The following is a 25,473-nucleotide window of genomic DNA, read 5'->3' as shown; positions in this document are numbered from 1 at the left end:
CTTGAAAGACCTTAATTTGAAGGCAGCAGTTCTAGCTCAGAGTTCAGCCCTTGGTTCCCAAAGGAGTTGTAGCAAGAAGGGAATGCCACCTTTAACTGCCAGGACCTTGAGGCAAGTTGCTCCATATCCTCCCTCGCTCTTTTTGTCACACTGGAGACCTCTAGGGCTCTGTTCCTCTTTGTTGACCACTTTCTGCTAAATGGGGTGAAGAGCTGAGCTACACAACCAGAAGACTCATACCAAATAATCTTTTGCTGGGCTCTGTTAGTGAAGGTGCTGGATTTTCTCTCATGGTAAATAAAATCCAGACATCCAAAATGAGCATACAAAAGAGAATGGTTATGTGCTAGTTCTCTTACAGATATGCTAGCTTTGAATGTGGTGGAAGGCTTTTTAAAAGTATGTGAGAGATCATTCAAACATCCAGTCATTTAGACGCTAATCACAATAATCATATTCAAGATTCCCTGGCTCCCACTATCTCATATGGTTTAGGCCTGAACCAATATTTTATGCTGAACCTGCTGATCATGTAGAGCAGCTCTTGGTGCCTGATCTCAACCTTAGAAGCAACTGCAGTGCCCCATACTCCTCCTGAATCCTTTGTTAGCTCTCTTGAGAGTGGGAAAGACAACAACCAGAACATAAGTAACTCCAGAACTGCCTTTCATGCCTACACCCTGTCTCCAGCCCTTTGTTCCTCACTCCCTCCCCACTTCACCCATATAATGGAGAGTATGAACAGCGTGAGAGTGAGCAATGCCATGAGCACGGATGCAGAAAAAAAATTAAAAAGAAAAAGAAAGGAGGGAAGAAGATAAAGCAAAAGGAAAATGGAAGTGGTAGCCAATCTTGTTCTCCAAAGGGATTTCCCCTGAGCCAAGAAAGATGGTGAGAACTACTTCATCACTGGAGAACCTGGGAGTCTTGTTTCTCATCCCTTCTGCAAAAAGGTGGGCAGGCCTCACTCCATTTCCCCCACAACTGGGAACAGACATCCTAGCTTACAGTGACCTCCACCCCCACCATAGGATATATATGGCCTCCTAGAAGTGGGGATACAAGCCCAGGATTTCTGATTCAAACATCTCAAGTCTGGGTTCTACTTCTCACCCAACAGCAGGGACAGTTTCTGATAATGGTGATTCGCAGCCTTCCCTCTTCCCTACTCCCATAGGCATACCTTTTACAGAAAAAAGCACAAACCTCAATTCAGGGGGTGACAGGAAGCTTGCTACGGATCTCAGTGGAAGTTGCTTTTTTATTATTATTTTGAAGAACCAGATAAACACTTATAAACACAACCCAGGAGCCACTCATTAAAAAAAAAAAAGAAGAAATCTAACAGCAGTTCTTATTCTTGGAAATTGTATTATGTATGGTTTATTTTTGTCCCTTACACATGTCCCTTACAGGAAAAAAAACAACCCAGTCCTTACCCAGGAGCCACTATGGTAACCAACAACATAATGAATAAAATAATAATAAAAAATAAAAGTGTCGGAGCTGGGCAGCTACTGCATCTTTAAACGCTGGCGTATGGGATGAAAGGTGTGAGGGAGTGATGGCAGCTTTGGGGAAGGTATCAGATGGGGTGTGTCAACTTTTAAAACAAGCACAAAGCACAAGACTTGATGATGATAACATGGTGCCCCAAGCCCCTCATTTTGTCCTGCTGGCTGCCTTTTATCTGCTTTTCTCCCACCCGTCTCGTCATTCCTCTTTCTATAGTGTGTCCCTTCCTTCCTCTTTATCTCTCTAGTGGTTTCTCTACTGCAGCTCTTCCTTCTGCATCTGTCACTGTGCGCATTCTTCTCTGGTCCACTTTGCCTTGCCTTTCCTTTGAGTCTCTTCCTTCTCCTCTGCCCCTTACTTCTGCCTTGCTCAACCCCTAGTGAAGGACTCTGGAGTGGGGTGGTTGGGAGAGGGTGACTCTGTTTTATTTTGCTTGATGGTTCGGGTTACACTGGGGTCCACTTACAGGGTGACGTTGGTGTCGGCGCTCCGCCCTCTGGGTTAGTGCTGGTGGATTTTGTATCAGGCATTGGAAGGGGCACTGGTCTGGCCACAGGTGGTGGCGGCGGCAGCAAAAATGACCCCGTGACTTTGCCCTGGCCGCTACCGTTAGGCTGCGAACAACATAAATACAGTGATGCATGAACGAGACAAGGCAACGTTAAAGATGCAGTATCTGCTGGCAGCTCTCAGGGCTGAGAGCAAGGGAAGGGATTTCAATTTAGGTTTGATGAGGGATCCTTTTTTCTCCCCCTTCTTTTTCTTTTAAAATTATGTCTTGGTTTGAAATCTTTCCCATGCCTCCCTCAAATCCTTATCGCCTTGCTATCCTTTCCTCATGAACATGTAAATTCTCCATTCTTGTCGCAAGCAATCCAGGCCTCAATGGGTATCCAGTAGTTGCCAGTGTACCAGCATGATTGGCAGATTTGAATGATGACTCCTCCATTCCAATGACAAGACGTGAAAACCAGATAGGAATTATTCCCTACCACATATCACTGCAAAACATGTTGTCAACACCATAGATGATAAGCTCTATTGCCAATGCTCTTCACTGGGCACCCTGACACACGACTGGAATGGATGAGTAGCCTGAAACAGTAGTGCAACTAGATCCATATGGCTGCCCAGAGAAAGTGACTGAAGCAACAGATGTCTCAGTAGTGAGAGGATACACTGCCTCCCCTTAGCTTACTGACTCTGGAGATTTTGGTTCCTAAGTTGTCCTGCCTATACAACCATGTGTATCCTTTGTTCACAACTCTAACCATGGGGGGAAAAGTGCCTTGGTATATGCTAAATATGTACACAAAACTCCCATCTCAGCAAATGCTCACTTTAGAGTGCCACAAAGCATGAGTCTGGACTTTAGAAGGCAACATGAGATTTGTAGCAGCCATACAGGCCCATCTTCTCAATTCAGAATCTCAGTATTTCACCACTTAGATGAAATTTCTCTTTTAAACCCTTTTTGAATAAAAATGTGAAATCCAGTTAGATCGCAGAATTGGCAAGCTGTGGCTACAAGAAAACACCTAATCTATCAATGTTAGCAGGGTTTTTGTTTGTTTGTTTTTTGGAAAACTGTTCTTCCTCAGTTCAGTTTTCCCTTCTCACAAGCAATCTAGCAAAAAGACAGGAATTGTTACCATAGGATTCCACATTTGGGACTGTCACGTATGGCAATCAAAGTCAGAAAGTGTGTCCAATTCATGACAACTAAACCATAAGTAGAAAATGGGTATATTTTCTGATGAAATGGATTCTCAAATGAATTCACTGGCTCCTGACTTTCTTAGCCCTGGGAAAATAAGTAGAGGCAATAGTTTCCTTTCAGAAGAAGCCACAATGAATGGACCCTCCTTGCTTTCTTCTGTTCACCAACTTGTTCCCCTGGATTTTATGTTTTTCCTATGTAGCTCCCTCTCCTAATTAGGTCCTGGAAAGATTCTAAGGGTTTCAAATCTTCACTTTATATAGCTATCCAATGCTATGTGGTCTCCATGAATCAGGAGACAAGGTGTGATCCAAGAAATACTTGGACCCAGCAGTGCTGGCAAGTCATCACAAGCCTGATCATGGTGATGCCTTGACTTTCAGTTCTTGAAATAACTCTACTGCTTGATCTCTATTGTTGTTTCACTGCTACTCTGGGTGTCCTGGAGTAGTGGCATACAACCATTAAACCAGGACAGTTAACCTTGAGTTGAGATCTATGTCAATTGTTGACAAAAGTTAAGGAATGCTATGGAAATTTAAAAAGTCTTGTTTGCTTCTTTTTGTCTGTTTCTTATCTCAGGATGACATGGGCACTTTCCAGACCGCCCAAAAGGGCGGTCTGGTGGCACCCTCATTTGCTGCGCGGAGGAGCCTCAGTGGCCAAACCACACGACTCCTCCGCGCAGCAAAAAGAAGCCGCAAAAAGCAGCTTCTTTTTGTGGAGTGTTAATGATGCCGCAAGTCACCAATAGCGCACTTGCGACGTCATTAACACGCTGTGACGTGCAGATGCTAAGCGTCCACTACGTCAAAATGTAGAATGGGTGCTGCCATTTTGTACGTGCCGAGCATGTGCTAGGGTTGGGGGCGTCCGGAAAGGACACCCCTTTCTAACCCTAGTACATGCCAAGCATGTACTAGGGTGCCCGTCTGGAACGGGCCGTGGCTACTCTTCTAGAATATACCCTAGTAACACTGAAGACTTTGGGGCTCGTTGCTCAGTGGAGTCACTGCTACTACACTAGCTCCTTTCTCTCAAAGTGCTACATATTTTAAAATGAGGAAATCACACAACATTGCATTCAGCTCACTGCACATTTTTGTGTTGTCTTCTCAGCTTTTTCAGAATTGATATGTAGCATTGGCAATAGCATACATTTCTATACCGCTTCATACTAAACTCAGCACTCTTTAAGTGGTTTACAATGTGTAAGCCCCCAACAAGCTGGACACTCATTTTACCAACCTATGAAAGGATGGATGGCTGAGTCAACCTTGGAGCAATGGGATTGAACTCACAGTGTTGTGACTGCAGTACTGGCAATTAACCACTGCACCATCAGGATTTAAATAAATACTTAAATAAAATGCAACACCAAGAGTAGTCTGTCTAGTGTTGTTAGGTAATGTACTGTTGAGGCTTTTAATGGGCATTGTGCCTTTAATCAAAAGCTTCAGACCTTTGTTTTATAATCAGTGCAGTGAGGACCATCTTGTCTGTTAACTTCTGATCCTGTTGATATATGAAAGCAAAACTACTGCTTTCTCTGTAGCAATAGCGATAGCAAGTACATTTCTATATCATTTATCAGTGCACTTAAGCACTTCCTAAGCAGTTTACAAAGTGTAAGCTAATTGCCCCCAACAATCTGGGTACCCATTTTAGCGACCTCAGAAGGATGCAAGCCTGAGTCGAGCTTGAGCCCTTTTGCTGGTATTGAACTCGCAACCTTATGGTTTATGAGTGAATGGCTGCAGTATAGGCATTTAACCACTGCGCCACCCGGGCTCATACTATTTTGTTATTTTTCATATATTACAAAATGATATAGCTTTTTTGCTGCCGTAGAAAGAAAAAATACAACTAAACAAGTAATTTATACATATGCTGGTTGGGTACATCATTTAACTAATTAAAAAGTAACAGAGGAGTGATTTGTTACTAATCTTCAGCTACACTTGAACAGAATGCAGTACCATGGGCAAAATCTATAAAAAGTAAACTTTCAATTAACATTACAGGGTACCTCTTCTAAATATGACATACATATGTGTAAATATTATGGGGCAATTTTCCTTATATGGATAAAACATTGCTGGTTAATGCTATGGTCAAGTAAATGCACTGTGGAACTTCCATTTTGACTCGATTCCTAGCAATGCCTTAGTACTTTTGAAGGGCTCTAATGTGGAAGACATTTTTATTTAATCAATTCTTTTCAAGAGGGCTTAAAGACAAAAGAATGTTTCTACTCTAATATTCTTCTTAGCTCACAGAAATTGGAATAGATTGCCATGCCAAGTGATGTGGGGGTGGCACTTTTTAAATTTTATTTTTATTTACTTATTGAATGTATACCTTGCCTTGCTCCTGGAATGGGAATGGGAATACATTTATTCACAAATTGTGTCCTCACATGCCAGGCCACTAGTGTTTCCATTAATGGTGGTTCTCAAACTGGACCAAACATTGTGTGTGTGTGTGTGTGTATGTGTAGAATTTCTGTGACAAACCAAATCACTTAAGAAAGTTAGACTCAAAAGTAAATTAAAACTCATCCATGCTACAACACACATCTTAGAAGATTCCTTGTTTAAAAGCCCACAGTGCCGGAAAAGTTCCATCTTGCAGGTCCATTGATTCTGCTGCCACCAACAAAGTTGCATTGCTTTACATTACTGAATCCTGCCACCTTCACAAATTTCACAGGCTATACATTTTCTATAACGTGCTCAGCTTAGTCCTCTGGGATTTTCCCATGTCAAGGAACCCCATATTCTTCAAGTTCCTAATAACTCAAGGTCCTTCCAAAACATTTCCTGTGATGAAAAGGGTGGCAGACAAGGAAGGGACAGAGGAATAGGGTGACAGGACAAAAAGCCTGTCTGGGCCACTCAGATCCTTGTCACATCCTATACAAGATGAAATGATAGGAAGAAGCCCATCTTTTAAGAACATGGCATCCCCCTCACCCATGTTTAAAAAAATCTATTACAATATCCTGGCTGTCCTCAGGGTTGTTCTCCCCTACCTGGATCCCTGTCTATTTTTCACAGCCAAGGTAAGTTTCTAAGAGCAAGCCAGTGTTTCAGACTGCTCCTTCACTGAAAAAGGGCCTATTCTGTCAGACCCACAGGACTATAGAATAGTGCTTACAGTGTTACTGACTCCCTAGGAAGGCAGGCAGGCAGGCAGGCAGGCAAGGCAGCCAAGGCAGACAGAGGGAGGGAGGGAGGGAGACAGAGAGGGAGAGGAGGCAGAGAAAGGCTGTAGGTCAGGTTTCTGGTGGGACTGGCCGGCATCCCTGGGCTGAGGTGCGAGGCTCTTACCTGCCCGGAGCCCTGGCCTGAGCCATCCGAGCATACAAACTGCACAAATTCCTTCAGCGAGTCCTGGCCGTGGTGGTGGTGGTAGCGGATGGTCGGGTGTGTGAAGTAGGGGCTGGACTGTTGGATGATGGAGGTTGACGGGAAGTGCAGGGCCGACGCTGTGGCACGGGGGCTTCCTGGAGAGTGTAAGGACAGATGGACAGAAACACAGAGAGAAGCAGAAAGAGAGGGAGAGAGAGAAAGAGGGAGAGAGAGGTGGAGAAAGAAAGAGAGAGAAAAAGAGGGACAGAGAAATGTCAGTAACAACCCCCATGCCATGCTGCTTTCATTTCACACAGCCCAAAAGCCACCTGCACCAATCATATTTGCCCAGGCCTCAGCTGAACAACCAGCCCATGTTCTTGTTGTAAAAGACAAAGGGTGCCATTCTGTCTCGGTTTTTTGGAAACAACAGTTTATTTGACACTGGCAGTGTGCGGATATTGCTCTATTTCATAAGGGCATAGACAGGTGAGCATTTGCAAAGATGTGCAAGCAGATGCAGAGGGATTTGACTGTGTGTGTTACACACTCTCAACCTACAAAACATTCTAAACATGCATGCGTTTGTCTGTGTATGTACATGCTGTATACACACATAATCACATAACAGGGATTTAAGATTCTTCTTCTTCTGTACACATAGTTATTCCTTGTCATTTTAAAAGAACTACACCATTTGCTTTATAGGCTATCCTTCTTATACACTGGTTTTAACCAATGCCACTAAACCATCTATCCTCATCAGAATGAAGTAGAAGTACGTGTAACTGCATTTTCTTACATTTATCAATTACTAACAATGACCTCTTCCCTCCTATCCCCTATGTAATTTAAGATTATTTCTCTTCTGACAATGCTGTACACATCGATGGCACAATATAAATAAAAAGGAATACCTCTTCCCAAAACACCCAAGGGCAAACGTGTACAGCATATTCCTTTCTTTGGGAATTTGTTGTTGTTGTTGTTGTTGTTGGTAACTGCCTTCAAGTCAGTCCTGACTCATGGCGAACCTATAGATGAGACATCTCCAAACCCGCCTGTCCTTCACTGATCTGCTTAAGTCTTCTAGATTCAGGTTTGTGATCTCCCTAATTGAGTCTAGCCATTTGGTGTGTGGTCTTCCTGTCTTTCTACTGCCCTCAACTTTTCCTAGGCCCTTATCACATGAGCAAAATTTGAAGTTATCCCAGGCTCAATGTGAAGGCAAAGCAGGGGCAATCATGGGGTTTCAATCAGGAGCCATCTTAAACACAATCAGGGGTCATTCCAGAGTCATTCCAGGGTTAGGTAAATCCTCTTTTACCCCAAATTTACCTAACCCTGGAATGACCCCGATTGTGTTTAGGATGGCTCCTGATTGCGTTTGGCGTCATGTGATAAACAAACTTGAAACCCCATGATTGCTTCTGCATTGCCTTCACATTGCCCCTGGGATAACTTCAAATTTTGCTCGTGTGATAATAGCCCTAGAATCATTGTTTTTTCTAGTGAGTCATGTCTTCTCATGATGTGGCCAAAGTACAATAGCCTCAGTTTTATCATCTTGGCTTCCAAGGAGAGTTCTGGTATGATCTGTTTGAGGACCTATTTGTTTGTCTTTTTGGTGGTCCATGGTATCCTTAGCCCTAGCCCTCTTCCCCAGCATCACATCTCATATGATTATTTATTTATTTATTTATTTATTTTTTTACTGTGTAGTAAGCCACATTTCACATCCATACATGGTGATGGGGAATGCTATGGAATACCAGGTAATTCCTTGGGAATTACTGGCATATTAATAACTGATATGGAGAATATGAATCAGATAAGGATCAGCTGCTGTGAGTTGGGGATTTTCTCCCCTGTGTGGCTGAAGACACTTCTACAATACTGCTACAGTAGGCAGATGGTGCAAACTAGAACAGGGTAAAAGGCTGAAGGCAAGGTAGATAGACCAAGACTAGGATGAGCAGCTAGAAAGATGTCAAGAAACTGCCCTCTGTAGTAGGTAAGCATAAAGACAGGAAAAATGAGCTTTAAAAAGAAGCAGAAGTACTTAAGATTATTCTAAAGAAAGCATTTGTATACATGAAAATGTCAAAGAGTATCATGGAGTTTCTGACTAGGAGCTCCCATAAGATGCTGTAACAAAATGCTTCAAAATGATGAAATAAAGAGGATTACAGAAAGCTTTGGCCTTTTCTTACAATGCTAATGGCATGATGACAGCCAGATCTGTGCAGATTCTAAAAGTACTCCTTTAAATCACAAAGGATTTGTAACTGCAAGCCAATTCCTAATTTGCCATTCTGCACTAGGTGGTTGTGCAAACAATGGTAGGATAGCACCAGGGATTTGGAACAAACATCATATTCCATCATTTTCAGAGGTAGTAACGGAGGGGGCATAAGGTAGGGTGTGCTTGCTGGCAATTCTCTGCACACAGATATACACCAGGCTACATCTGTGCGTAGGGCCCAAATGACACATTATGCAGAAGCAGTGTCTATTTTCCCTATAAAAATCCATCCCCCAGGCTGTTGTTTGCGCCACAAGGGGGGAAAAACCTGCTGGGGGGGTATTTTCATTGGAAATCTGGAATGATGGATTGGATGGAAGGATTAAACATCCCCCACCCCAAGACAAACACAAGCTGAATGATATCGGAAGCTCCTGAAAACGCATTTTATTAAAAGAGAAAATCTTGGGAAACCTAATTCTAGATCTTTTATATAACATGTAGTTAGGACATTAGTTTCTGCATATAAGTGATACCCTGCTCCTGCCTACTCCTCCCCAAACAAGCTTTCCTCAAAATACACAGCCCAGTTTTAACACACTTCTGTTTTTGTTTTGTTTTTTGGTATTGTTTCATAATGTATTTTTATGGTTTTGAAATTCAAATACTTTTATTTTTTTAATATTCTGTGTGGGGCATGTGGAGTATTTCTATAAATAGAAAAATACATTGAGACATTGAAAAGAATAAGCAAAGTGATACTCTTTTCGCTCTCTCGTTTTTTTTACAAACTCCATTTACAATTTAGAGAATGCTTCTTACCTATTGCATTCCTGTTTTCAGAAAAATATGCAAATGTGTTGCCTCAATGACAGTACATGTTACGGTCAAAAGTGTGTGAAGACCAGTGAAATGTGATTTCTACATACAACAAGACTGTCTAGAGCACTGAATTTACATCTCTCAGTCTGTCACCCTGACTTTTGATAACTTTTAAAAACAAGAAGTTGGATTGTTTTTGTGGGTTTTTCAGGCTATGTGGCCATATTCTAGAAGAGTTTATTCCTGATATTTCGCCAGCATCTGTGGTTGGCATCTTCAGAGATGTTGGCGAAACAACTGGAATAAACTCTTCTAGAACATGGCCACATAGCCCGAAAAACCCACAAAAAACTATGAATGCCAGCCATGAAAGCCTCTGACTTCACATAAGAAGTTGGATTGTTTCCATGTTTTCTAACCAACTGCGTCCATGATGTGTTCTTCAAAATTCAAGTCCCGGAGTAAGCGGTTTCTTGCCAGAGTTTAACTTACTTCACTTCTATGTGCTTTCTTGTGCTGGCCAAATGGCCGTAATAAAGTTATTATGTGCTTTCTTTCATTTTCTGTGTTTAAACACTGTGCATTTTCTTTACTATATTGCACAATGTACTTAAAATAAAAATAATTATTTTGATGATCATTCTAAACATAAAATGCTGCTAGTTATACAACAGCAGGAGTTGTATGAACAGTAGGAAAGCCTTTTAAGGTTACAGAGCTAAATTATAGACTTTGATCTCTTCAGTGTAAGGTAATTATTGTGCTGGTACATTCAAGTGGTGCTTCTCCATATTTGTTGTTGTCACATGTCTTCAAGTCAACTCTGATTTATGGTGACTCTATCACAGAGTTTTCTTGGCAAAGTATATTCAAAGGAGGCTTGCCATTGCCTTCCCCTTAATCTGAGAGACTATGATTTGTCCAAGGTCCTCCAGGAGCTTCAATAGCTGAGTGGGGATTTGAACCCTGGTCTCCCAGAGTTCAAGTCCAACATTCAAATCACTATACCACACTAGCTTTGCTTCTTATTATAAATTGTTTCAAAATTTGGAATTGGAGTGGAGTTGGCTACAGAGCAACTATCTTCATTACAGGATTAAATTAATCTTAATTTATCTACTCTAACTCTCTTAAAATGTGACTCCAGGATCTGAATTTGAGAGAAGGTGAAGGACAGCAAGACAACTTGGACAGGCTATATAAAATAATCTTTTCCCACTCTGTCATATCATGAGTTCATATGTGTAGAAAGACTAATAGAAATGGGAGACTCAAGCAAACTCTGGCCAGCACATCTCTTTCCCCAAACATGACAAATGGCTCTCATTCTCTACATCTTCATTAGTCGCTACTCATTTTTGTTCTTCAACTAATATCAAGTCTTTCCTAAAATTGACTCTTTCATCTAAGACAAGATGGAAGGTGTGGGAAGCCCAGCAAGAATCACACCAGCCCACTATGCTTGAAATGCTACCCCTCTCCAAAACCTATTTTAGATTTGAAACTTCAGAGCAGTCCACTTAAGCCAGTTTACTCTGTTCTTTACCAGATCATCAGAGACGCTGCCATAACCTTCACACGCTTCAGTTCTACACAACACACTGGACATATGCATGCACCCACTGAATATAACTATACATTACATCAAGTCACCATCTAAACACAAACCACAGCAAAACCACAGCACCATGATCCTAACATGAGCCAAATACAGAAGAACTGCCTCAGCTTTTGTTCTCCCTGGTCTTTATACTTCAATAGCGTTCCTCTTATACATACAACCACCTACATGTCTGCAGTGAGCACAGCTAGATATATTCAGCATATACTCTTATATCATGCACACACATTAACCTATCCAAATACTATTCATGATCATTTGTACACAATACCAAAACAGATTCATCATTCATGCTACTTAACACACATACATGCATACACACACCTTTTAAGACATGATTATGTTCTGAATTAGATTAAAATCTCATCTATGGGAAGTGGCTGGGTTTCATGTTTGGATTGGCTGTTTATTTAGGTGCTTACCTGCAAGCCTGAAAGGCCCTTGCTTGGGTGACACAACTGTGACACATATGGGAAGTGGGAAATAGGGAAAGGGCCTTTTCTGAAGTGACATTCTGCCTGTGGGAGTACTCTCTTCTGGTTTCTTCTCTACTCCGATCTCAGAGTCATTTTTTAATTCTTCCAAGCATTTTAAACTGGGAGTTTTGTCTAAAGTCACTGTCATTTTGTCTATAGTGACTGGTATTTATGCTACTTTTCCATTTGCCATTTTACAGTTCACTGTGGATGTTTTATTGTATACATTTTAATATTTTTTGCTGCATTGTTGTGCTTCTCTTTTTATTGTTACACCATCTCGAAAAAGTATCTATCAAGATTGTGTATAAGTAAAATAAATAAAGGATGTGAACTTAGTGCAGCCTCTCAGTTTTTATGGTAACATTTAAAATAGGTTGAAAATAATGTTAGCCCTTAAAAAACAGATTTCTAGAACACTTACTGAAAACTTCTCTAAGTCACCATTACTTCACTGGAGCTTAGAACTCCATTGCAATTGCAATTCCACCTCAGTGGAAAATCCCAGAGAAACAAGCATGGGATTTTTGTTTTTATATAGAAGCAGCAAGCCAATGTAAATGTGTCATACAAACCTGGAAGTATCTCAGTACTGCTTACACTTTCCTGCATTAAAATTTCATATTCCGAAGGCATGTTCCAAATGTATGTTACTAGCTATTTAAATCTAAATTCATCCTGCAACCTCTTTTCCCATACAAGTGTCATATGAATATATCCTACTGCTTGTTTTTTTATTGGATCAAACTACCGGTCTACCTAGCTCACTGTTGTCACCTCTAACTTGAGGATATCCAAGTTGACCTGGATTAATGAAGCAGGACAACTTGATGTAAGCTCTGCCCTTTGTGTACCATGACAAATGAAAAATTCTCCAGGATGCATTTTTCAATCCTTGTGTTAAGCTGCTTTGGCAAAGAAAAGGGAAAGCAAGGACAAGACAGAGAGAGGAAAGGGGAGGGGAAGAAACAAGACAGCAAGAGACCATTGCCAGAACCAACATAGCTAAGAGCTCTGATATGCCTCTTCAGGGAGACAGCTCTGTCCCTTGCTTCCCCACTCTGACCCACAATCCACCCATTCCCTCCCCTAAGAAAATGGCTTTGTTCTCACCTGGTCTGACTCCTGCTAGGACAGGCAGCGGGTGGTGGGTGAAAGCCATTCTCGGGGAGGTGGTGTGGGAGGACAGGGCACTGCAGAAATCCAGCTTCCCTGACTTCTTTAAAGAAGCCGGTCCTGGCAAGGAATCAGGGAGAAAGTGCATGGTTTAACAGATGGAAAGATGGATTAGTATTTAGCCGTGCTTTTTTTATTCACTCTTGTGGCCCAGCTCACAATCTGAAAATGCCCCTTTGCCAGGATTCAGCTGACACAGGTCTATGCGACAGAATGTGCAGCAATGACTGCTTTGAAATTCTTGTATCTCTACCTGTCGTTGGGCAGATCTAAAAAAGCAGTTGACACGTATCTGTCTTGCACAAAAGCTGCCAGATTACTGTTCAAGAATTCAGCTGAAACAATTAGTCATGTTCCAACATGTGAAGCCAAAGTAGTGGATGCAAAGACACTGTCATCACTTATTACTGCTATAGCAATTAACAAATAATAAGTGCTAATCTTTGTGAAGAGAGCCTGGAATGATAGTCCAGGAAGAATAGAACTAACCAGTTAGCCCTCTAAAGGAGTTCATTTATTGTCTTGCCTTGCACAGCATTCCTTTGGGTGCATGCTAGTATGCACATTCCTTATCCTGTAAGAACATTGGAAATGGTGGCATATTTTCAAGTATTTTTTTGGACTGCAGCTATCAGGATTTTGACCAATGTAGTGAATGACCATGCTGCATTGCACAGGGCTTCTGGCAGTTGTAGCCCCAAAAGTTACTTTTCCATACTCTAGGTGTAGTTCATTTGTGACATTAGATATTGCTATGAATCTGCCTATAAGGAACATTGCTTAGGGTTTTGAAAGCACTCATCTCAAGGTGATGGCAAGCATAAGGGTTATTTGGCCTTCCTTCATTCTAGCTGTCAAGGTAGGATAGAAAAAACTGAGAAAGGAGAATGGAGTCAATGGTAATAACAGAAAACATGTGAGTTCAGTCTTGGAAAATGGTGCAAAGAATATAATCCAAGAGGTTGTGAATTGCCTCTCTGCACACTCCACAGAATGAAAAACTTACATTAACCCTGGTTAATGCTTATCTGCATGACAATTGCTTCTGTTTCTCTGAATTAATAGTAATCAAACATTAATATGAATCTGCTCAAAGGCAATTTAAGCCTCATTTTCTGTCCTTGCAGTTTTACAAAGTTTCACAGACCTGCCATCTCCCTCTATGAACAAGCTCTTAGTTGGTGCCATCAGAATGGACACTGCTATTCTCAGAAGCATATTTATGGCTGAAGGAAAGAAACTAGCTACAGTACAACACCCCCCTCCCCCCAATATCTGTGAATTCAGTATCCAGGATTTATTTACCCACATCTGAAAAAAAGAAAGAAAAAGAGTTCCCTCTAAACATTTCTGGTGTGATTTTATGACCAATATCCAGGTCAAGTATGCCATAGTAATGTTCTCTCTAGGCATTTGTAGATCCTCCAGTGTGATTCTATAGTCAGCTCCCAGCTCAAGCATACTATAGAACCACACTGGTGGACATAGAAATGGCTAGAGAAGTGTTCTCTCTAGGCATTTCTAGGTCCTCCAGTGTGATTCTATAGTATGCTTGGGCTGGCCTGGAAGTCATTTGTCTAACTGAAAATAATAGAGTTTCCTATTATCCATGGTTTCAGTTATCCACAGGGAGTGTGTGCCTTGCAACTTAAACCCCATGAATATACCAGTCGTACCGTATGACTATCTATTCCTTTTCCAAGTGAACTGACTTCCAGAAATTACCCCTGGCATTTCAATAACCAGAACAGCTGTAACTGCATACTTTGGGATCTTATCCTGATGTATTTTTAAGATGACTTCAATTTCCCTGCCCCATAAATAGCTGAAACCTATAAAGTATGCTGTTTTAAAATCAATTTTTCAACAGCTATACAGACACAAACAGCCCTCTCTGTAGCGGGAACTGGTTTCATAGAGGCACAAAACCACTATCTCTGATGGTGTCATGGCCAAGACTCTGAGAGACTTCCCCACACAAACTATGTGCATGGTGCTCTTCAACCTACTTCAGCACTACAGAAGCCCCAAGTCTCTCCACCTGGCCATCTCCACACACCAGGTTGTAATAATGACCTACAAAAGCAAGAAAATTGAGCCCATATTTTCCCATAGCTTATTACTCTGTGCTTATTACAGAAATATGACATATCACTACACATGGACAAGCTCTGTTAAACTAGTTGTCAATTTTGTAGAGGCAGAATATATAATATCTGGTAATACTTGAAGCATCAGGCTGTTCCTGGGATCAAAGTATATGTAGAATACAATTACAACTGGAGAACCATGGAATGTGTTGGTTAGTTCTAAATTATCCATAGTATTTTTTTAAAATGGGTATATAGCCCTTGTTATAAATCAAGGCTCAATGATATAACATATGGGACTTGCATATTTAGCTTTCCCAACATGTCTACCTTAAAGCTATTGCTTGAGCTTCAGTTTTACTGAGGGGTGTTGGAGGATGGGGTGATAAACTTTTGCTGCTGTTTGATTAGTATTCCTAACACAGATTTTTTTTTAAACAGACACCCCCTGAGATTGTTACTAGCAATGCAGCAAAAAATAGAGGCAGGACTAACAGCACCAGGGGTGGAAATCTGGGAAAGGGTTAAACATTTCTGCCCCAGCACCACTGTCCCATAGAATCACAGAGCTGGAAGAGACCACAAGGCCCATTCAGCCCAACCCCCTGCCATGCAGGAACTCACAATCATAGCACCCCGGAGATGGCCATCCAGTCTCTGTTTAAAAACCTCCAAAGGAGGAGCCTCCACCACCCTCCAAGGGAGTGTCTTCCACTGTCTAACAGCTCTTACTGTCAGGAAGTACTTCCTAATGTTGAGCTGGAATAACTTTTCCTGTAGCTTGAATCCACTGCTCTCAGTCCTGTTCTCTGGAGCAGCAGAAAACAAGCTTGCTCCATCCTCAATATGACACCCCTTTAAATATTTTTTATTTATATACTTTAGTGTTTGCATAAATCTAGAGCTTGGAAATGTTACTCATAACAGGTAATACATTAAAGGCTCTGTAACAATTAATCGAATATATTATCAAGTGTGATTTTAAAATTTTAATTAAAAAAAAATATTTGCAGATACCTTCATGAGCCATTTACCTGTAAGTTCAATTTCCCCTCCATGCCACCCAACTAAAAACACCTTCTTCTTTTAAAACCAAAACATAAACTACATGGATAGGCTCTCTAAAACCAAACAGTGCTACAAGAACCCTCCCAGAAATATTAATAATATTATTTAACAAGGCACTCAGGGTTGCCGATGAACACAGATAAGCAGTTAACAATACTATTAGCTGTGTTTGGGATGCTTCCTGGAGTACTAATAAGAAACTGTTCATGACCACACAGACAGGAGTTCTGAACAGAAAGAAAGAATGAAAGAAGAAAATAACTTTTGAAAATACATAATGTTACGTTGCCAAAATTGCACCACAAAAGAGAGGTATCGGCCAGTGGAGACAGATATGCAAGCTATACATCTTTGTGCAGGTTTGTAAGAGATTTTTAAGGGGGAAAAATGGTGGTGGTGGTGGTGGGGGGGGAAGACAATCTAAAATAGTATAAAGAGAACTGAACATATTCAATGGACAAAGAATACAAAATGTTGATTTGTGTTGGAATGAAATATCCTTGAAAAGGGCATGGATGCCTGGCCTGAACCCTGATCAGGAAATTCTGCACTGCAATATTTCTGGGTGCACATCCCAATCCAAAAGAATATTGCCTAGCCAGGAAATGAGAGCCCCTTGCAATTCTGATGCTCCTCCACTGAATTAATGGCTCTTTCACTAATCTATGTCCCTGCCCACAAGCCAATGCATACACAAGCTCTTGTGTTTTCAACCATCTTTGAATAGATTATTGAAAAATCAGTTTGGTTGTGCAATACAAATAGATGCAGATATCTGCTGAAGCATCAGACAAATGCTGAAATATCAGACTGTAGTTCTTTATCTCAGATCTTCACAGCAACTAATTTTGTCTGTGTATTCTTACAGCACTGTGGGCTGAGTCTGATTCTACTCTCCACAAGCATATAACCATCCAAGAAAGAAGGCTGTAGATTACAAAATACCATCCCCGTGAATGTACAACAAGCAAAGGGGTGGCCCACCCCTTGAACAGTAGGAGCTGCTATACTGCCTCTTAGGGAAATAGGCTGTAGTTTCTGCGCTTGCTGCTGTCTCTATAATCCAGCACAATCTGGCACTTCAGCAGCAGGCAAGGGGGCCCAGGAGAGAAAAGCCCCCAGCCTGTTATCTCATGCCAGCTGTCTAACACCTGATACCTGTGCACAGGGATGGGGAGGGGGGCTGCCAGCCAGCTGTGAACACCTGTCCCTGTCAGACGGCTGGATGGTCTCCCCAGCTGTTCACACAAGCCCTGCAGCTGTGCTGTTTAATTGGCGATTTGTTGAGATGGCTGGGAACAAAACTCAACAAGACAAAGGGGAGGGGGAAAAGAGAAGAGAAGACACAGAGAGAGGGGTGGGAGAGAAAATGCAATGTGTCTGAATACAACCTGTTCTGCAGCCTTGAGGCTTTTAATGGGGAGTAGACACCTTTGGGATCAAATCATCTAAGCACAACACAGGATAATGTGACAGGATTATAAACGCATAACTAAAAGCCCCATCTAGAGCAGCCCCCAGGTGCGAAGCAGGCTCATTCCCACATCCAGACTCACAGATCAGCTGCACAACACTGCATGCACTGCAAGCAGAGAGCAGGTGCAGTATGGATAGTGCTCAGAGAGGAACTAGGTTAAGAAAACTTGAGCCACATGCTGCCTGGGGAGAGAAGCAAATGGGGAATAAACCTTCCAGAGTCAAGCCTCCTCTGACCTGAGGGCAACTGCTTCCTGACTCCAAATATGGCAGCCAAACCTAGGATGGAGCAACACCTTTCCTGAGACCTTCCCACTTTTCACTCGCCAAACTATGGCCATCTGTTTTAAGTAAAGGCCAATTCTCAAAGAACTTGTTCATCTCTTGTACATTCCCTTCCTATTCCTGTCCCATTTTGGAAGTCTCTTCAGTTCACTGTTCCATCACCTTCCTAAAAATAACCTAAAAATAGGCCCCGTACAGACAGGCCAAAATAAAGCTGCTTCAAGTCACTTTGGAGGTATGCTGTTTAAATGATGCATGCATCCTAAGAGTTTGGAAGCCATGCCAAAGCCTAAGGACTGGAGCGTGGCTTTGGTGCGGCTTCTGGACTCTTAGGATGCAGGCGTCATTTAAACAGCATATCTCCAAAGTGTCCCGAAGCAGCTTTATTTTGGCTTGTCTGTACAGGCCCATAGTTACACAGTTATTAAACCCACTTCATAGCTATAATCTTTCTATATTATATAGTCAAATTTTAAGGAAAATTACTGTACCTCTGTAAACATACATATAGGGAAGGGTTTCTTTCTCTTGATACATCTGACTTTGTTATTAGCTAAGCCTATTGCTATCAAAAAAACACATCTAAGGTGTTCTGAAGAATAACCAAATTTCTCATGCCAACATATAAAAAGGACGGAAAAAAAAGAACAATGAAAACAGGGCAGCGTTATTCTGAAACCAATTTCCTTCCTTTCTCCAATTGCATCACAGACTCACAATCATTCCAGCAGTTGTTGGGCAAATGGTGTAGTATCGACAGAAAGCCCAGAAAATTACAGAGGGTTTGAAAGGTCACGAGTGGGGGATTATTGCAGATGATGAAAACTAGTGACCTCTTAAGTGTATAGTATTCACCCTTACCATAAACAATTGTGAAAACTGATATTTTCAAACCAAATATAGACTTTGTTTGAAAAACATGATTTCTTCAAAACTGTTTTCTTTTCTGTTGTACAATGGGAAAGGGATACAGGACAATGATCTTATTTTGAATAAAAGGAAAAATACTGCTCAGTAAGTACCAATAATGTAAACTTGAGTCGATCAACTTGGACTCAGGTTGCTTCAGCAAGTTGACTTGGATGCAACTCGGCAATAATGATGCACCAGCTCAACTTGTCTTGTAACTTATATATTTTTAATGACCAGCTTGCTAACATCCTTTACTTTGAACATCAGGCAAGACCTGTCCCCAGAGTACAGGGCACATTTCTTGGAAGGGAAGAGCAAATATATTAGGCAATGGGCTTGAAGCAGAAGGATCTTTCTGAATCTTTTGAAAAGCTTTAGAAGGCTCCTATGATATGCAGCAGGGACAGGCTGCCAAGCAGACCTCAAGCCCACTGCTTAACACCCTTGCTGTTCCCCTCCAAGAAACACACCTCACCTCATTTTTTGCTATTAAGTTGGCTCCTAGTCTTGAGGCCTGACTTGAAACTATCTTGCAAGGACTTGAGACATGAAGATAAAGACTTGAGACAACTTGAGTCTTGGAATAAAAACTTGAAAACATCACTGGTAAGCACCCAAATGCTTAACTAGAGGATGATACAGATCACTTCAGTAAACGGCTGTTTTGAAACATCAGCCAAGGGTTTGCATATCAATCAAGATACTGTAGAAACTATTGCAACTTTTGTTCTCAAATCTCAGCTGTAGACATTGCCAAGTCCAGGCATTTGAAATCCCTGAGTTCAAAAAGAGTAGGAATTGATATGGGGTCTCAAATGAGCCAAGTATCCACTCTCCTGCAGAGTTATAGATGGATGGCTCACCTAAAAGCCAGTATCCCACACTATCCCACCACTACTCTAACTATTCTAATATGGGTAAAATCTATCTGTGTAAACTATTTGATTTGGAATTAGCTTCAAGTCTCTGACTTTGGGTCTTAAAACAGTGAGTACTTTTGCTGCAGAATCCCATTCTAGAAGCAGTGGAATCTCAAACCTGCCTGGGAAAAGGAATACCTTGGTAAATAACTGCCATGCTTCTGCTGGAGGACAGTGGAATCTTAGCGCTGGGCAGGGAATCTCAATACAAAACAGGTGCCATGTCTCACCTCAGTGCATCCCTCAGCACAGCCTCTTATATCAATCTCATCTCTCTCACACAATTCTGCATCTGAACTGCTTTCTTTTACACTGGCCATTAACTCCCTCCTCATTATTCATGTAGGACTAGTGAAGCACAGTTCTGAGATTCACATGTTAATATGCTGTCACTTTCAACCCCCACCAGATACATGCTGGCATTTGTGTAGATTCCTTGCCTCAATATTACACACCCCAAAATACAAGGGAGCCCCATTAGGATCCACCATTGCTCTGGCCTTTGAGGGAGAGAAGAGACCCAGGCACAGCTCCATCATGCTGCATCAACAGGCCCTCGCTCCATGTTCCAACTGCTCTTGCAGTGGCCTAAAAGAGAGAGAAGGGCAGCCAGACAGCTCCTTCATTGTGCTCTGGCCACAGGAGATAATGTCCCTCTCTCCACATTTCAGCTGCCACTGCACTTGCCTCTGAGGGAGAGAAGAGCAGTCAACATCTGCTGGGCTTAATTCCCTCCCCATTGCTCTTCCATTTTCCTTATGTGTCATGTCTTATTTAGATTGTAAGGCTGACTGTCAATTTAATGATTTGTAAGCTGCCCCCAAAGCCTTTTTAGCTGAAGGGAGAGGTGTAAATACTCTAAAAACAAACAAACAAACAAGCAAACAAACAAAATTAAAAAAATAGACTAATCTTTCACACTGGCAGCATAGGTGATCTCAGTGGGTAAGAATACTCTCTGCCACTTCTATTTTGTTTGCCTGCTGTGCCTATTCCTAGAAAGAAAGCCCTTGTACACACAGACATTATTACACTCATACAGGATAGGGACAGGATTGTTCTCCCATCCTTATCCTGTCAGTTCAAGGGGGGGGGGGTTGCGCAAAAGCATTTCATATTGTACGTGTTGATCCTGTCATTATCCTGTCATTGAAATGGCATTGCATTAACCTGAACTCCTATTAATGCAAAATGCTGGGGCAATCAGCATGACGTCTTTTGAAAGGCTTTCACATGATCACTGTCAATCGTGCTTTCCAGATGGGACAATGTCTGGATAAGTGTGACATCGTATGAAAGTCCTTCCTGCGATTGTATGGGAAGGACAGGACAGGGATGGGACAATGACGTCCCATACCCCATGTGATAATCTCCAGTGACTTATCCATTAGTAAACTCTAGACTGGAATACTGCAACACAGGATGGAAGAACTGCACTAGATGCCTATTCAGTGCTGAGTCAGTTTATGGTTTCATTGTTGACTTTTACAGGCTTGAACAGAAGGAATTGGGACAGGACTATCTGAGAGAATGTTTTCTGCACAGACCAGCACATTCACTAAAGTTGGAGGAGGAGGAAGCCCTTTCAATTAGCCATGGCTAGCAGTGATACACTTTTGAGCAATTTGAAGAAAGGCCTTCTTCATGCCCCCCCCCCCCCATATTGTGCATGACCTTTCTCTAGAAATATAATAGGCACCTGTGTACAGGACAGGTACAGGTGCCTTGCTAGTTAGTAAAACTGCTGTGTTCATCATGGATGTATTCCTGGTTGCTGAAAATTAGTAATGTGTTTAGTAAATTCTGGATACCTTGTTCTATGCCTTATTGTCATTTTTTATCATGTTAGTTCTATCTTGCAAACTGCTTTCAGGATGAAAAGATATAGATATAGATGAATATGAGAAATATATGTTATTTAATTTTCTTTATTTCTGTGAAAGCACCATATTAATGTGTAGGACTCTGTATTCAGTGTTTGCAGTTTACCTCTTTACTCTTTTATGGCTATACACAGGGATACTATAGAACACAGTATCCTAAATGTCCCTCCCTCCGTCCATGCTCTGGAGTTCTTGGCCTCACTGCAGCTCTTCAATTTGCCCACTGTCCCCACCCCTTGACAATAAGTCAACCCATTCCTTCCTCATCTGTTTTATCTTTTCTTTCAAACCTAAGTCTCCATCTGCTCCAGCAATGATGGATTTGTCCCTTTAAGAACTCTGCCCTATGACTATCCTAAGCAACTAAGAGGCTGTACAGACTCCCCCTTCTGGTGTTGGATAGGGCTTGTGGCAACTACACGCTGCAGCTCTGATCTCACCTTTCCGTGGCACAAAAAGGAGCCGCAAAAAGTGGCTCCTTTTTGCACCCCGAAAGGGCACCATAGCTGCCAGCACTGCAGCTTTTGGGTTCTCCTTTGCAGCTGTATCATGTAGATGCAGCACCAGAAGAGCGTCATGGCATCACACTGGCCTGGGGGCAGAGTCAGGCCGTACGTTGTGTGGACACCCCACCCCAACACCACTCCCAGGCGAACTTTAATGGCCGGTCTGTACACCCCCTCAATCATAGCTTTCCATGTCCGGACAGATTTCTAGAAGTGCTCCTTTCCAGTCTCTAGAATCCATTTAGGCAGGTAGCTGTTCACAGTCTTGGAAACTTTAACATAGCTACCACTTTCCCTGTACCTTCTTCAGAATCTAGCAAGGTAATGCAGTGAAAAACTCTGGGAAACAGGAACAAAAATTGCTGCAGTCTAGAATAATTTAAGAGGAATGTGTCAAGAGAATCAGAATGTGTCTATAGCCCTTTCTGCCCCACCCACACCACCAACCAAGGGAGAAAGGTGACCACCAAAGTGAAGGAATAAGAAGTTAAAATAGATAAAGTGCTTCTGTGAAGGAAATTTGTGCAGCCCACCCCCCATGGATATGATACACGACAGGCAGAAGTCAATCTTCCTGCTTTTGTTTCCCACCTCACCTGAGCTGGTGAGGAAAAGCTGGTGCCTCCTACCTGCATCCACATCATTGGGCCAGCCACTGGACTGGCTGCTGCCAGCTGCTGGGGACCGCCCCGTCCCAGGGTAGAACACATCATCTACAGGGCTTTCCATCTCACTATCATCTATCGACTTGGGCCGCTTGGTGGAGCTGCAATGGAAACAGATCACATAAACAATAGTGAGTGGTGAGAGAAAGCACTAGATACAGAAGGTCTTCACCTTCTGGAAGGCCTTACTGTAAAAGGTACCTTCCAAGTTAAGATACCTCAACAGGACAGAGCCTTCTCTGTGATTCCTCAGATGCAGAAGATATAAAAGACTTACCTGCTTGAAGGTGGAGATGTTATTGACCGTCTGCCAAGAGTCACTTGATTGATGTTGTAGTAACTGGGACTCTCCAGGTCGGCCAGAGAGAAATTTGGACCAGACGCTGTGGCAACAGGAGCTGAGGAATGAGAGACCACAGTTCAAATTCCATTTGATGCAAACAGTATTCCTTACTGAGCAGATTCCTGAATACAGGATGGGAGAGGGGAAGGGAGGTTGGTTTGGTGCAGCAATAATTTTATTTATTTAATTTCTGTCCCATTTTCCCCTCCACACAGGACCTAAGACCAGTTAGAAATATTACTGGCTTAATGACATGGATAAGGAACAAGTGGTCCTCCAGATGTTGTAGGCATGTGGCTCCTATCAACACTTACCACTGGCTGCATAAAGATGATGGGAATTGAAGGCCAACAATATCTGGGGGATGGTGACTTGTTCCCCGTCCCTGGAGTTATGAGCACATTCCTACTGTGTGCTCTATAAACTGCACGGGGAGCTTCTTTTGCTCTCTTACAGTACTCAACTTAATTTTGTTGAAGGGACATAAGGGCCATGCCAACAAATCTGAGTCAAGGGTGATGCCAACAAATCTGAGTAGACAGCAGCTTCCTTGATTCTTGGGTGAATCTAGAGGCCAGATGTTCTTGACCCAAGGATATGCCATCCTAGGGACTAAGGTACAAATTCGCTGTCACCTCCAGCTCTTGACCTAAACCCAGCTCTATGCTCCTTCTCTATGGTGCAAGGAACCCAACAACATGCATTACATTTCTCTCCCTTTGCCTTGGGAAAGAGCAGGTGCATTAGGCCTATTAGCCAGTGGGTTGGCAGAAATACACAACAGCAGCAGTTTCAGTTACAGAATGTAGGAAATATCCAAAGGAAAAGGCTTTGGCTATAGGTATAATGATGTATAGGAAAGGAAGGAAGATAAAAGTATAAGTAGGCTTTGGCAATTATATTGACAGAAGAGAGTACTACTGAGTAGATACTCTACCATGCGACATGAACCAATCCTTAATATACGTAACTTGGAAACCAAGTATTGGCTGTCTTTGCAATTCTCAAGGAGATTACACTAAAGCCTACTTTCTAATCCTAAACAAACTTTCCATTTAGTACAAAAATCTTCAAGCATGAACACAGATGTAGCCAATGGAAAGAGCCTAAAATGATAACAACTCACATTAAATGAAATGCTCATATTAATTTCGACAATACCCAGAGTCACCTATCACAACTTGACCCAAGATCTTATAGCTCTAAGAGCTCTAAGCTTGTAGCCCAAACAGTCAGTTCTTCATACCCTTTGTAAGGCCTAGTGCTTACAGAGCTGGAGACATATGGTCACAAAGGGGATTAAAAAGACAATGGAAATGCAAGAGGTATCCAGATTCCTCTAAAACTTCAACCTATTAGTTTCTTTAGCAATAGTAATGCCAAAAAAGGAGAAGGAACACACAGAGGCTTGTGTTAGTGATTGTGCACTAACACCATTGATTTCTAGCAGTTGTTGTTCTTTGTGTGCTTCTTCTGCTGGCCCACTTGCAGAGATGGGCCAGGATATGAACACAGGAAAATGAGAACAGTCATGCTGAATCAGACCCCAAAACGATCTATTCCAATGTTCTATTCTCACAGTCATAAACCAGACCCTGGAAATGAATAAAACAGCTCCAGTCCACCCATGTTGCCCATCAACTAGTACTGGAAGGTCTACTGCCCTGATGCTACTTATATATAGCTATTGATAGTTTCCCATATTCCATTAATTTATCCAATTGCCCTTTAGTGCCTTGCAACTTGGTAGCCACCATTACATGCTCTGGTAGCAATTCTACAGTTTAACTGTGCATTGTATGGAATAGCACTTATTTTAATCTGCTCTGTGTCTCCCACCAGTGGAAGACAGAGTCTAGAATTATGACGGCAGAAGAGAAACTTCTCTCTGTTCAACCACCTCTGCATCATGAATAATGTTATACACTTGTATCATTGTCCTCCTTTACTTGCCTTTTTCCAAACCAAATGATCCCAAACATTCTAACCTTTCCCTGTCCTATTCCAAGCATCAAATGTACAGATTTGTACATTTTATTGTTTTGCATTGTACACTGCCAAAGGAATTTGTCACTTGAGCAGTATATAAACAAGTATCAAATAGGTAAGAAAATGCATTCTGGTCACTCATTATGGTGAAAATATAATAATAAATGAAACAATTGACATTTGCTGCCAGACATTCCTGTCTATTTGGACTAAATGCTATGTGTACAAAACACTAATATACTATAGTTGCCACGCAAACTGATTCAGCATGTCTGAAACTCAGGAATCATTTTTGTCAGGAAATACTTTAGTATCCATAGAATAAGAAGACAGCAAGTGAAACAAATTTATTTTGTGGCAATGTCCACTTTTTCAGACATAAAGTGATAAAATGGGAAGAAAACCAAC

At 41.8% G+C, this 25,473-nt stretch overlaps 1 protein-coding gene across 11 annotated transcripts in view; it reads right to left on the bottom strand.

Moving 5' to 3' along the window:
- NFIX (nuclear factor I X) overlaps positions 1-25,473 on the bottom strand; it is a 318,328-nt gene that overhangs the window by 19,532 nt on the left and 273,323 nt on the right. For 5 of the 11 annotated variants that reach the window (XM_089487378.1, XM_089487376.1, XM_089487388.1 and 2 more), the window contains 5 exons: positions 23,011-23,131; positions 22,698-22,834; positions 12,866-12,988; positions 6,568-6,743; positions 1,982-2,129 (listed from right to left, as the gene is read on the bottom strand). In XM_089487378.1, the coding sequence (XP_089343504.1) occupies positions 1,982-2,129; positions 6,568-6,743; positions 12,866-12,988; positions 22,698-22,834; positions 23,011-23,131 (705 nt within the window). The remainder of the gene's footprint in view (positions 1-1,981; positions 2,130-6,567; positions 6,744-12,865; positions 12,989-22,697; positions 22,835-23,010; positions 23,132-25,473) is intronic. The other 6 variants (XM_089487419.1, XM_089487412.1, XM_089487404.1 and 3 more) reach the window with 5 other exon arrangements.

Source organism: Sceloporus occidentalis, unplaced genomic scaffold (genome assembly GCF_023333645.1).
Source record: "Sceloporus occidentalis isolate IW3139 unplaced genomic scaffold, rSceOcc1.0.p SCAF_1, whole genome shotgun sequence".
In the NCBI taxonomy this organism is placed as follows: domain Eukaryota; kingdom Metazoa; phylum Chordata; class Lepidosauria; order Squamata; family Phrynosomatidae; genus Sceloporus; species Sceloporus occidentalis.
This window is presented reverse-complemented; position numbering and strand designations above follow the sequence as displayed.